Below are 15,020 nucleotides of genomic sequence, written 5' to 3'. Positions count from 1 at the left end.
CCACTTCTGGTTTAAAGAGCATAGTGAGGGAATGGCACCTGAGGCATTTGGGGAAGCTACGATGAAATAAAGCAGCAGTCTAGGAGGGTGCTTTTATTAGGGAACAGGACGGTAGTCTATTGGGATGCTTACTGTACGCATCATCTTGCTTTTACTGCACTGTCTTCTACCTTTGTAACCCACGTTCTGCATTATTTATGGTAGGGCATGCCTCAGACAGTTTTCAGTTTGCATCATTTTCTAATTCTGTAATCCTAGTCTTATTGCATTGTTTATTGGATGCCTTGTGCTGTCTGAATGAATTTTTTTTTTTATGTTTTGTGATCCACCCTAATTCTTAGTGAGAAAGGCAAGCTATAAATGAAGTTAAGTAAGTAAATAAACATTTGCAAGAGAGATGGAAAGCGCCAAGCTCCACACTGCAGCAGGTGTAATGTGGACAAATGTCAGCCAGGGATTAGATTGACAAACTCATTTAATTTATCCTCTAAAACCTTATGCAGGCTTAGAGAGATGAAAGGTTAGTAAACTAATCCACTATTTCTATCTGACATATGTACGCTTTTTATTCTGTTGGCTTTGAAAGGGACTTTTAACATACATTTTATGATACACTTGAGTACGTATTTAATCTCTAATTCTCCCATTTTTTTGCTATAAGCTTCATCTCCAGTTCCATGCAACTGCTAAACAAGAGCAATTCGGCTGAACAAAGCTAAGCTCTAATTTGTTATATATTTATACTGGACTAAAGAATCTGCCTTTGTACTGCTGTATACACCTCAGAGATGAAAATGAAGGCATGTATGTTTGAATTATAGGTTTTCAGCACAACATTTTATAGGGAAAAAGAAGAAATCCTGCCACATTATGCAGTAAGCCACATCTGTTGCCAAAAATATTACGAATATCACTAACAGATGTTGAAAAGACTTTTTTTTTGGTGCATGAATACATGATCACATATACTTCCTAACATGAACAGCTACTCCACTTTTGCCCTTTCCTACATCTAAGACATTCAACAAAATCAACAGGTGTTCTTCACATGAACTCACACAAACTACTCGCACATTTTGGCTTCCTCTACGATCTTAATATTTGGTCAGCTTTGGCTGGCATACTATGACCGCCCCTCCTCCTCTTTCCTTCTTCTGTAATTAAACAGCAGAAATGGCACCAGAGACTTTTTTAAAATTTAAATTTAAAATCAGGAGTTAAACATTTCTGAGGTAATTCAACATAGGTATCTCTAAGGTAAAGTCAGTATATGCACAGACTTTAGTTCTTATGCTCTTCATAGATACTTAAATTCTTGTTTAGAGGCTTTTGTTCCCATGTTTTCCCCAAACACTCTAATACACTTTCTTTTAGTATTCCCTTTCTCTTTTGGACTTAAGAATGCTGGTACCCACCTTCTAGTACTGCAAATCCCTTAGAAGGCCATCTGCCCACTGTTCCCACTCCATTCCTGTCAGCTAGGACTGAAACCAGACCCTCCTCTTTCCAGCTCATGCTACCCAGTCAGATGCCTTGGAGTAGCCTGTCAGTCAAAGCTCTCTGTGTCTGTGAGGGATTGACCCTTAACAGGCCTTCAACTGTTGATACAGCACTTCCAAGCCTTTAAATGCCTGGGAATGTGCCTTTAGCACTTAGGCTTTGAGAATTTCACATTGCGTGTTCAATTTTCTGTTTAAAGGCTTGAGGTTCTTGTTCCTCTGGTAAGACTGAGGGCTCAGAAATATATTAAATAGTTATGGCAGCCAGTGGACCAGAATCAGTTAATTGGGATCTGCAGCTTGGGAATCCCAACTATGCATGATGTGAGCGGCAGGTAACAGCTGAGAAGGGGTCAGACACAGCAGCATTAGGACACAGCAGATGCCAGACAGAATCCCAAAGCTTTGAACCCACTGATTCAGAAACAGACAGAAAGGGAGCAAGTAGGGCTGCCAACCCCCAACTTGGGGCGCGGGATCCCGTTCCCACCTCCTCCCCCTGACCCCACTTACCTGGCCAGCGAGGGGGGCGCTGGGCAGCACAGCACCCCCCCGTGTGGTGCAGCGCGCCCCCACACCTCACTGGGGCATGCTCCCACACCCCGCAACAGGCCCGTTTCAGTCTGAAGTGGGCCACAGGGGGCAATTCAGCCCTTTGGCAAGCGCGGGAGTGCATGCCGGGTCACCCTTTGACTGTGTGATGTCACTTCCTAGAAGTGATGTCATCACACACGCTGGGAGCACACATGCACGCATACACCAAAAGGCACAGAGGGTGAGTGCCAGATTCCCAGTCCCCCACTGGGGGACCCAAGGGACCTGGCAACCCTTGGAGCAAGCCCAAGCAAAATTACTCTGGGCCTAGTATCTACCTGAAACATGAAAGACCTCTTTCTCCAATCCCATCCTTAAAAGTTCCTGAATAATGAAATGCATTTATAGTTTATTTTTTTCAGTGTCCTACATATGGGTATGCATTGTAATAGGAAAAAAATATCTGACAAAGTGAAATTAGTGGGAGATGCATCTTCTTTCTCTTATATCTCATTCCAGTGAGCGGATGTTACTCAGCAGGCTCTGCAAAAAACTAAATACTGCATGTATTTAAACGTTTGCAAATCAGAAATTAAAATTCAGCCAACCTTAACAGTGGCTCCAGGGAAGAACAGCCAGTTGCCAGTGTCCACAGGATCGAGATTATCTTCTAAAACAATTTGTTTGTGAGCTGCATTTATTATCAGAATATTGTCCAATGCCCAGCAGGCTTCATACACATCACCAGCATGTACGTATTCCTGTTTCCACTGAAACTGAATGTTTTCTCCTTTGGCTTCTTCAGGAAGGTAGAGAATATGGATAATCGTGCTGACATTGGAAGGAGCTCTGTAGAATATTGAGATATGAAATAAATAAAGAAATAACCCACATCTCCCTTAATAAAACGTTTATATTTTCAAATCAAAAAGATCAATCACAGTTTCATCTCAGTAAAAGGGGAAGGATATTTGTAAAGGGGATTTTCCCCAATGATATCATGCTTTGAAGGCTCATGATTTTATATTTAGCTTATTGATTCAGTGAGAAGATAAGTGACATGGAAGTAACACTGCTGGTTCCTTCATAACACTGTATGAAGTAACACTGTGCAAGCCTCCTAGAAATGGAGTAGCTCAAAAATACTTCTGTGCCCACAGACATGAGCTAGTGGGCCACTCTCTTGTGCATGTCCCACTTAATCAAATGGGAGCTGTGCAAGATCACTGCCATTCCATCATTAGGACAATATTTCCCACAAAGCCTGTTGTGGGAAAAAATACAGCAAGCTCTAGAAAGGGGAGGGCGGGCAGGTGGGCACTGCCTCCTCCTCCCTGAATGATCCCAGCCATTCTGGATTCCAGCTGCGTAAAGAGGGGATGGGCATTGCCACCTGCTCTGATCCCAGCCGGGTTTAGGGGGGGTGGGCATTGCAACCTACTCCACGCTCGATTCCGGCAGGGTAAAGAGGGAGTAGGCATTGCCACACTCTCCGCTCGTGATCCTGGGCAGGTGAAGGGAGGACGGGCATTGCCTCCTGCTCTGTGCTTGATCCCAGGCCGGGTGAAGGCGGGGGTGTGGGCATTGCCACCTGCTCTGCTGGTAACAAAACCACTGCTGGCGATTCTATACATACACTTCTATAAAAGGTTTCCAGGTATCTAAATATAAGTCCACATGCAATTCCCATCTAAATGTGATACGTTCAATGTTGATAAGTTTATAAAGTGCTCCATCCAATAAATTACAGGAAGTGGGCTTTTGTCTTTCCAGGTTGTAGTACAAGTCTTTTAGCAACTGTAGGTGCACAGATGGTCCATGTCTGTTGACCATCCGTTAAGTTCCAAAAGACAGGCAAATAGTTTAAAAGTATAGTAACATCCTCAAAAATGAATATTCTAATACAAAATTATTTATGGGTAATGATGACTTCCTCTGAAAAGGGCTGAATGAATATGTCCAAAGCATATGCTTAAGAAACATACCTTGTAAATTATACCGCCAACACTTAGACACTGTACTTAATCCTTTAGTGAAAATTATGCTAAACATAATTTTTTGCTGAATAAGTTGCATCTTTAGATCCATAGCAACAACAGGTATAAAGTTTAAAGCCTTATTCTCATTGCTTTGGCAGAATTGGATATTCTATTTTACTATTCCAGTGAACATTCAATTCAAAAAGAATATAATCTATGAGAATCTGATGGAACCAGAGTACTGCCATGTAATGGAAGTCCTTCCATTTAATGGAAGTACTGCCTATTCCCATTGCCTTGAATAAGTTTATTTTTAATCTACCAGGGAAGGACTTTGAAGTTAGGAAGATGAGCTTCATCATCAAATACGACAGTCTGTCTGAATCCCCATCTTAGTCCTGAGATATATTTGCAGAAATAATTACCACCGCTCCATTCACAGTTACAGGATGTACTAATGCACGAGAAGCCTTGTCACAATAGAAATGTAGCGGCATCCCTGTGCACAGAAATCAAGCAGGCCTAGTTGTGAATTAAGTACACACGCAGAATCACTTACAGGCACCGGACCGCCCTCCAAAGGCTTCTGCATTCACTTCAGCAGAAGGAAGAGCTCTGTGCATGCAACGTGCTCCGCATATGAAGCTGCCCTTCCTAGTGATGGCACTGAACAATCCACGTGTTTCTAAATCGCTACAGAATTCTGGAATACATTTCCAGAAGAAACAGAAAAATTCATAAAAGAGTGGAAATATTCATTTTGCCTCTCTTGCAATGAATTCACTTATAGGAGTCATCTCTTGAGTTCCTACTCTGTATTTGAATGTACAAAATTACCTAGACCACTCCCTAAAGCACATCTCTCATGAGCATGGTAACAGAAAAAAGAAACACAAAAAGAAATCGGATAGTGTAATCCTACACAGAGTCACACCTTTCTAAGTCAATTGAAGTTGAGAAGGGTGTAACTCTCCTTATGATTCTTTTGTGAATGTCTTAAAAAAAAATAAAAAAAGAAATTAGTGATTTACACATTTTTAAGCAATACTGTAAGAACTGTTTTTAAAAACATTTTTAACAAACCTAATTTTCTCCAGCTGCATCCAATCAGCAGAATTATTCTTGGCATAGGATACGATGATGTTAGGATCTGAGTAACTAAAGCGACATGATCCGGACCCTGCAAAGTGCAAGAAAGCCCAGTCAGACAACAAATCCTGCTTCAGGCACACTCACTTCTGACGGAGCCCTTGCCACCATTATTAGTGCTCCATATTTTAGATCTTTGATTGATGATGAAATTTGCCATGATCTGTTGCTGAGGGAAAATGCATAAGACTCGGTGCTCTCAGAGTCAGAAATAATCTGGAAATGATAAATCACAGCAGGGCAGCATAATCTGTGGTAGATTTCCCAAGAGGGGCCTTAATAAATTACTAAACACCCCCCTCCCACCACTCAAAAAGCACACGGGAATAATGTCAGAGTGAAAATGAAAACACCAGGCGCTCCACTTTCCAAGGTAAATATTCAGAGGCTGCACCTGAAACCGTTTCTAAAGTATGAATGAAGACCCATATTGAAGAGTCAATAGATGTAAGTGCATTAATATTGTGTTCAACTGCTCATTTCTAAAAATAAAAAAATTACATTCTTTGGGAAGCTACACATATATTATATGGACTTTGCAGCATTGCCCATAATCTAGGTGAGAAGGAACTGTTTCCAATAAAGATACAGAACAACCACAGAGGATACCTTTATGCAGATCACACTGCTGATCCAGGACACACGATGCCTTTCCTGTTAATGAGCAACTACCACTGATGAATTATACAACCAGATGTTTACCTTTATGTGTAGTGAGAACAGAAATCATGCTCACATGCATAGAAGGAACTGTCTTTGGAGACACAGACAAGCACATCTTTCATCATGCCTTGATTACTGCTCATGAGGTGATAAACTAGGTGGTTGGGCTGAATGGCTAAAGGGTGGGAGCCTGATAACTGTTCTTGGGATATAACTTGCAAACATTGGCAATCATCTGATGGAATATGGAGAATTTGTGGATGTGACTCTGTAGGATGACAAGGCAGAGGCTGGCACCAGCGGGGCAATCTGACCTCAGTGACAAACCCCTCAAAGATCGCCTACCACCAGCAGGCAACCCAGGAAAGTGTGCACCAGGCCCTATCCTGGCAGGGTATGACAATGTCACTTCCTGAAGTGACGTCATAGTGCTGGCTGCGGCTGTGCTCATGTGCTTCACTGGGGCCAATTTTGGCCCCAAACTAGCCAGAATTAGCCTCTGAAAGTGACATCATCATGGCTTTCTGGGAGGAAACTACAACAGGTAAATCTCAGATTCTCACACCCTCCGCTAGAGATGGGCACAAACCGGAAAAAAAACTGAACCATGTGGTTCGTGGTTCGTCAAATTTCATGAACTACGAACTTTCACAAACCTGCCTCCGGTTCATGAACCAGTTCGCTTGGTTTGTGAAAACATCACATCCAGGTCAGGAAATTGTCACTTCTGGGCCAGCAGAAGGTCTACAGGAAGTCCATCCCCTGTTGCCTAGGAAACTGATTGACTGGCACCAGGCTGTCCAGAGTGACGAACCAAATGAACCATCCTAAAGTTCGTGGCAGTTCGACAGAAATGGGATCTGCCAAACTGCTGGTTTGCGAACCACGAACCAGCTTGGTTCTTCATGAATTCATTTTCAATACCATAATTGGGAACACAACAACTATGCCTTTGTTTGGGCCCATCCGTACCTCTCGCTGAGGTTCATGCCCATCTCTACCTCCAGCTGAGAGGATATAGGGACCTGGGAACCCTAACCATAAATCAAAACAGACCAGATCAGGACAGGAAAACAAGTCAAAGAGATGTGATATCTGACCCATTTTCTTTTCAAGAAGTCTTGATGTTCCTTATGCTTTTGTAATATGTGCCATATCAGTCACTTTCACCCACCTCCAAATGCGCCCTTTCTGAAAATCACAAGTTTAAAGGTATTCAGGTATGCAGCTGTGAAACAGTAGTATAAGAACAGAAGTGAAACATTTCCACTTAATTGCTTTGCTTATTTGTAGATCTAAAAATATATCTCAAGAGAGAAACGGGAATCTGTGATAACACCTTTTTTTAATTCCTCCCCCATGCTTTACCTTGTGTTTTTTTAAAAAGTTAATTGTTAAAAATAATTAAAAATAAACTTTCAAGCTCTTCCAAACTTGTACAATATGTTCTGCCTTCTTTGTAAGAATACAGAGGCAACAAGGATCTGAATAATTAATATGGCACAAACAAAGGCATAGTTGTTGTGTTCCCAATTATGGTCGCAAAAATGAATCAACTAACAACTGTCACTAGTTTATTTTTACTGTCATAGCTGCTTTTCTCTTTACAGTATTAAAAACAAATGAAGTAAGAAAAATATGTATATTCTATTTTTATCCATCTGCTGGGACAGAAATTAGGTGAAGAAACTTCTAATGAGGAAGTGATCAAAATGAAATTAGAGCTGTAGCTGAACCCCCCCCCTTTTTAAAGGAGGGCTATCTAGATGCAATCTCCTCCACCTAAATATTTCCCACAGTCAGCCTCATACAGCAAACAGGGTTGCCAGACAACAGCTACTTCATGGCACAACTCCCACTGCAACACCTGAGAATTCATAACCAGCATCAGTCCCAACATAGATCCTCGGGGGATTCCGGCGCTTGATCTCCTCATTGTAAAAATGGTGATGATCTGGTAGATATTATACACTTCCAGATGTCTGAAGGCAGGAAAATCCTGTTCCGTTTGATTCTCCAGATGGTATAAAGAGGCTCGCAGGTCCATATCCAGATTTAATACTAGCAAGGAAGGCAGAGCAGCAGAGTAACTTACATAAGCCTATGGAGTTTGCTGTTCAGGACTCTCAGGTTTGAATCCCTGGGAGGATTTCTGGGGACAGAAGGTGCTGCCATTTTTGCTGATTTATCCCTCCTACTGCAGGCCTCCGAGTCCCCCCTCAAGCTCTTTTTTGGGATCTTGTTCCCCTCTGAACAGCAGTCCTACTATGTGGAGGGAAATCTCTTCCATCTGCAGAGATCTCTGATGGATCCATGCCTCAATAAACTGACCTAGAGTCCATGCTGATGAGGCAGAATTGTTATTCCACAAACCTAGTTCTTTCTCTATTAATCCAGTACCACATGAATAGGGTGTAAATGTAACCTTTGGAAAAGTAGTGCTCATTTTTATTATAACAACTACAAAGGCAATTGCAGAATGAATAGATGTGAAGCCACTTAGGAGGGCTTCTCAAAAGAAGTATTCTTAGCATAGCTAAACTGAGTGCGATTTATACTTCCAGGTGCTCAAATGCCTTTGGGAAAGCAGACATAGGCCCTTAATTAGAGTCTCACTGGTAGGTGCCTGAGGGAATAGCCTCTTGACTATGCTGTGTTTATGGAAAGCAGACATCCTCCCAGAAGTCCTGTGTAGCGAATGGAGGCTTGTGTTTTACTCAGATAAGCAGGATGTCATCTGTGAAGAAAGCAATTTTATGTTCCTTACCACAGGCTGCAATGCCCCGAACCACCGGAGAGTCTCCTGAGAGCCACTGCAAGTGATTCAGTGGACAGAACAAACAAAAGACCCAGCTTTGTACTGCTCTTCAAGGGACACAAATTGTGAAGCATGACTGCATATGTAAAAGAACTCATATAAGAGACTATTCTAATATTCACACACACACACACACACACACACACACACACACACACACACAAGAATATGACCAAGATTCATTCTTAATACAATGTCATATCTACCGGTATAGCAAGGAGGGCATTTAGAACCATTTTAAAATAATAATAGCTTCTTCTGCCAGTTTGGCCAGTGAAACCAATGTATTTTCAGTGAATTAAGGCTACAATTTCTATTGTATATACCCACTGAATGAACAAAACAGGAAATGAGGAGGATGATCTGTTGATTAAGCAAACTAGGGCATAATCAGCCACTGGTTTAGGTCACAATCTGTAACAGGCTCAGTTTGTCACAAATGATCAACAAACTGAGTTTGTTACAGCAGCTCACATGTGCTTAATCATACAATACAGAGAGAATGAGTGAGTGAGTGAGGCAGTTTTACATCATATTCAGCCTTTCTCCTCAGGCCTGTCCACCAATAATACTAATCCACCATTCTCTGACATCCACCATTTTCTGACATTCCACCATTGTCTGACAACCAGTTACTTCCAATGGGATAACGAATTCTATGAACAGATGGGGTGGCCATGGGAAGCCCACTCAGCCCAGTTATAGCAAACTTCTACATGGAACATTTTGAAAAAAACAGCTCTAGAATCAGCACCCCACAAACCTACAGTCTGGTTCCGGTTCATGGATGATACCTTTATCATTTGGAGCCACAGTAAGGAAGAATTGACTGAGTTTTTAAACCACCTCAACAATATCCACCTGAACATACAATTCACCATGGAGAAAGAAATTGAGGGTAAACTTCCATTTCTAGATACCTTGGTCATCCGCAAAGCAAACTTTCAGTTAGGTCACAAGGTCTACAGGAAACCAACTCACACGGATCGGTACTTACACAAAAACTACAATCACCACCCTCGACAGAAAAGAGGCATAATGAAAACATTAGTAGACTGTGCAAGACGGATATGTGAACCGCACTTTCTCAACGAGGAAACGAATAATCTAAACCATGCACTTCAAGCAAATGGCTACTCCAGAAATGAAATCAGAAAAGCGATTAAACCAAGGATAAATCAAACAACTAAGGAAAAACAGTCTCCCACAGGAAGCGTTTTTGCCATATATCAAAGGAATCACTGATCAGATGGGAAAGCTTATGAAAAAGCACAACTTACAAACAGTATTCAGACCCACCAGAAAAATACAAATAATGCTACGATCAGCAAAGGACAGTAGAGACCACCTCACCTCTGCAGGAGTATACCGCATACCCTGCAGCTGTGGACAAGTTTACATCGGGACCACACAGCATAGCATCCAGACAAGAATAAAAGAACATGAAAGACACTGCAGACTTGGCCATCCGGAAAAATCAGCAGTGGCTGAACATAGCCTAACTCAAACAGGACACAGTATCCTATTCCAGGACACTAAAATACTGGACAATACTTGCACTACTTCGTCAGATTGCACAGGGAAGCCATTGAAATTCATAAGCATAAGCGCAATTTCAACAGGAAAGAAGAGAATTTAAGAATGAATAGAGCATGGTTTCCAGTGCTGAAAAACACCAGGCTAACAAAATACTCTACATCCTACAATAGCCCTGCAGAGAAGATTAGCTTATCAAGCACACCAATCCATATGCAAAAGAACCTCCTCAGGATACAGTGAAGCCTCCCTCAATTAGCATTCCACACCCTGGGAAACTCTTACATGATGACTCAGCCCAAACCCACCTTCATGAGTAGATATAAATTACCTGCCAACATCTTCTCCACACTGTGACACTGAAAGATCTCTCTTTTGGTGCTACACCTCTGAAGATGCCAGTCACAGCTGCTGGCGAAACGTCAGGAACTACAATGCCAAGACCACGGCTATACAGCCTGGAAAATCCACAACAACCAATACTAATCGCCTTTGACACATTCTTTAAGAACACCAAACATTAACATTTCACAGTGGGCAGCTTACAGTCATGAGAGCCAGTCTGGTGTAGCGGTTAAGAGCAGCGGGACTCTAATCTGGAGAGCTGGGTTTGATTCCCCACTCCTCTGCTTGAAGCCAGCTGGGTAACCCTGGGTCAGTCACAGCTTCTTGGAGCTCTCTCAGCCCCACCCACCTCACAGGGTGATTGTCATGATAATTGTCATGATAATAATAATAATAACTAGACATGGGCATGAACGGAACGTAGATTGCAACCCGGGAAAGGCATGATCCATGGGTCATTCTGTTTGTTGTCACTTTCTCTTCACAGTGGCAAAAACGGGAGTCTCTGGTGGAAGCTACTTTGAGGGTTACAAACTGACCTCCCCAATGTCCAATACCCACTAAATTTGCAGGGGACACAGTCCTCTCTGTCCTCTGAAGACCCCCCAAGTTTCAGAGAGCTTGCACCCTGGGAAAGGCATGATCAATGGGTCATTCCCTTTGTTGTCATTTTCTCTTCACAGTGGCAAAAACGGGACTCTCTGGTGGAAGCTACTTTGAGGGGTTACAAACTGATCTTCCCAATGTCCAATACCCACCAAATTTACAGGGGACATAGTCCGCACTGTCCTCCAAAGACCCCCCAAGTTTCAGAGAGACTGCACCCCAGGAAAGGCATGATCCATGGGTCCTTCCCTTTGTTGTCATTTACTGTTCACAGTGGCAAAAATGGGATTCTCTGCTGGAAGTACTTTGAAGGGTTAAAGCCAGAAGGAAAGCCAGAAACAGTTCAGACAGAGTTCAGTTCCTGCTGTTGCCAGGGGAATTGATTGAAAGGCCCCAGACTGTCTGGCTTGACGAACTGCTGATGAAGGCAACAAACGAGGCTTGCAATGACCACTTGTTTGTTTAGAATGGAGCCTCACGAATGGCTTGTTCGCGAACAGACGAACGGGCTGTTTGTGGGTTTTTTCCGTTTGTAATGCTGTTTGTGCCCATGTCTAATAATAACACACTTTGTAAACCGCTCTGAGTGGGTGTTAAGTTGTTCTGAAGGGCGATATGTTATTATTATTATGAAGTGTCTCACTGTTTCCCTTATTTCCTTTGGATCTAGGGCAATTTGCATTGCCTCACAAAAACAGTAGAAGTTCAACAAGCAAAGGTTATTCTATTTTCATCTAATTTTAAATGAAGATCACACCAATTGTTAACAAGAAATAAAGCAAAAAATTGTCATAGCAGCATATTAATTTTTTTCCCAAATGGAGGTGGGAATTATGTTCCCAGTTGTATTCAAGTTTTTAACTTAAAAGTCTATCCCTTTATTCTTTATGGAGTAGCCATAAGGATTGTGTCAGTTTATGAAAATACTGATCATCCAGCTATACCTTTCTAATGAATTTTTAAAAATATAAACCACCATGTAGCTGGTGAGACTCTCTGTTCTGAATTCTGTCAAGTTTTCCTTGAGGCAAGGGCTTGGTTACAACGGTCATTTAGACTATTTACTGAATGAAATTGAATTCTGCCCTCAAGTCATAGTTGACTTATGGCGACCCCCCCCCCTTTGGTGGAGTTTTCATGGCAACAGATTGACAGAGGTGGTTTGCCACTGCCTGCCTCTGCAAGCCTAGTCTCCGTTGGAGATCTCACGTCCAATTACTAACCAAGGCCAGCCCTGCTTAGCTTCTGAGATCTGACGAGATCAGCCTCTCCTGGTCTAGACTATTTATTAGGTAACATTTAAATAGTAAAAGATATTTGGTGTACTTAAGAGAAGATTTTTATAGATCTATTTGGTTTAAGACTGTCTATGAAAACCTTCTGGCTGTTTATGTTACTCTCAATACTGTTTAGGAATTAGGTTTTTGTACATTATTTGCTTTGGTAAAAAATTGTATAAAATTAATTGACTGCTAAAGTTCTGCTTTTAGAGCATGTTATTTGGTTCATCTCAGTTTTTTGGCATTTCTCCTCCAAGGTCTCTTCCTTCTTATACATATTTGTCGACCTCTTCAGGCCTCCTTAGAATTCTTGCCTTGGCTAGACAATGCTCATTCTTCAGTAGTCATGCGGGGTAGGTATTTGTGTTTATCTCATTCAAAACGAGTAAGATTGTAGGTAAGATCGAGACTATTGTACATATTGTTTTGGAGTGTCTTTTGTATGTTAATTTTAGGAGATGTTATATTTTACATGCTTGTCATTTATCCCCATGAAGTAGTTATTCCTTTACTTGTTGATGATCCAAAAAAGACCCTAGCAGTTATTACTTCTTTTGTCTGTTGGGTAATATGATTGAGAACTATATTCTGCTCAAGGTTGTTGTATCATAGAGCTTTTGTTGGATGGAAGGAAAGGAGAGGTTTGTTTGTTTGTTTGTTTTTAAAAATTCCCTATGGCTGCCAAATTCTTGTTGCTAAAACATGGCTGATGGGCAAGAGGGGGTTTCAGGGCTGTGTGGCTTGTTTTTTCTCAATACTGTTAGCCCATCATACTTGCATGACCTGATGTCTGTTATGAGGAAATGGTTCAGATCAGGAATAATTCAGGTGTGTGCATTCTTGCACTGCCTTATGGAAGTCAATAGTTATTGGCGGTGGGGGGTAATCACTCCCTAGGCAACTGCTGGTCTTTCACATTGCACCTAATTAGCTGACTTCACCTGCTCATACCCTTGCAATGTATGAAATGACTTATGCAGAAAAGCCTGTAAAAGTGGCTATTATCCAGGAGTATAAATGTGGCATTCGACGCACACTTTGAACAAAAACATTGAGACAATTTGGTGCAGGGCTCAACTGATGCTGAAAGAACTTGAGGGGCAATTATGGTAAATTCAAATGCAGATCATGTTCATGTTCTGAGCAGCCCTGAAGTTAATTCAAGTACCCTAGTGAAACTGATGGTCTTCTAGCTTACGTACATGCAATTGTTCCAGCCTAAGCAATTATGTGCTCAGCCACCAAGCCTTTATTCAACTTTTAGGGAAATCTTTTTAAAATGTATGCTTTCACAGAACATTAGCAATTTAATTCCATCCAGTTCCTTCATATACAAACATCATTTCCTGAAATTCTGCACTCTGAATACGATTTTGTTTTCAGCTGTGATATTCATGTAAACAAATTTATAGAGAACATGAGTTCAAAATCAATTATTTCCATTGTCTATACATTTTGTATATTTTATACATTTGTAAAAGCAAATAAAAGCACTTTGTCAAAATGTCAAGGATTTATTACCATCTGCTACCATATTGGAGAAGTTAAAAAAAGAAAGCTGCAACTTACTCTTTTTTTTCTCTCCTGCAGGTCAAAAAAGCTAAATGTTGACTATTAAATCAATGAACAATCTCTTTCTACTAAGTACCACTGTGAAAAATTTGAACCAAATATTCCCTGTGAGACAAGTCTTTTTCCACATGAAAAGTGGCTGTTTCTAATTAAATTGCATAGCAGGCCTACCTACAATTGCCAAAATACTGCATTCCCACTCAGGGTCAAGCTACAAGTGACGAATGACACTTGAACAGCAAGTGAACAGACTCACATGTATTCCTCCCTGTTCACTTGAGCTCCACTTGCACTCCACTTGCACCCATGAGATCAAGTGGAGTGCAAGTGAACAGAGAGGAATACATGTGAGTCTGTTCACTTGCCGTTCAAGTGTCATTCGTCACTTGTAGCTTAGCCCTCAGTGTCCAGAAAGCACTGCTTGTTGGGGTTAGAGATAGGCACGAACAGCAATACTAAAAAAAAAAAGCCACGAACAGACCAATCTGCTGTTCGCGAACAAGCTGTTCATGAGTCCCCATTCTAAACAAACAGGTGGTCGTTGCAAGCCTTGTTCATTGCTGTTCCTCAAGCCAGACAGTCTGGCGCCTGCAATCAATTCCCTTGGCAACTTAGGCAGGGATTGTCTGAACTCTGTCTGAACTCCTGCTGTTGCCCTGGAAACCTCAATTTAAGCCCAATTTAGCTTGGTAGGCAGGTCTTCCTTTCAAGTGTGGAGCTCCAAATTTGTTACAACAAGGGAGCAAAGACCAGGGGGAGGGGGGCTCCCAGCTCTGGCTTAGTTTGCAGACAGTGGAGAGGGAGAGAGACAGTTGCTGTTGGCATTTCGGTAGAGAGAGTGCGTTGGAGCTTGAATTTTTCTTTGTGTGTGGTAGGATAGGGATCTACCCCTTCAAGTTCCAGGGCTGCTACCAGGCTCTGGGCCAAGCTATTATTTATTACTGGTACCTTTCCTGATGCCTGCTCAGGTAAGGTTTCTGGGAGTGGTGCGGTTGGGATCTACCCCTTCAAGTTCCAGGGCTGCTGCCAGGCTCTGGGC

The 15,020-nt window shown here is 41.9% G+C and overlaps 1 protein-coding gene across 1 annotated transcript in view; it reads right to left on the bottom strand.

Annotated features, from left to right (window-relative positions):
• The window catches only part of RELN (reelin), a 534,786-nt gene that overhangs the window by 229,396 nt on the left and 290,370 nt on the right, over positions 1–15,020 (bottom strand). Inside the window, exons 9-10 of the mRNA XM_054988081.1 lie at positions 5,096–5,192; positions 2,642–2,882 (exon numbers count right to left, since the gene is read on the bottom strand). Of these exons, the coding sequence (XP_054844056.1) occupies positions 2,642–2,882; positions 5,096–5,192 (338 nt within the window). The remainder of the gene's footprint in view (positions 1–2,641; positions 2,883–5,095; positions 5,193–15,020) is intronic.

The sequence above is a fragment of the Eublepharis macularius genome, chromosome 9, assembly GCF_028583425.1.
Source record: "Eublepharis macularius isolate TG4126 chromosome 9, MPM_Emac_v1.0, whole genome shotgun sequence".
NCBI classification, from domain to species: Eukaryota; Metazoa; Chordata; class Lepidosauria; order Squamata; family Eublepharidae; genus Eublepharis; species Eublepharis macularius.
The sequence above is the reverse complement of the archived record's forward strand: the minus strand, read 5'-3'. Positions and strand labels throughout refer to the sequence as shown.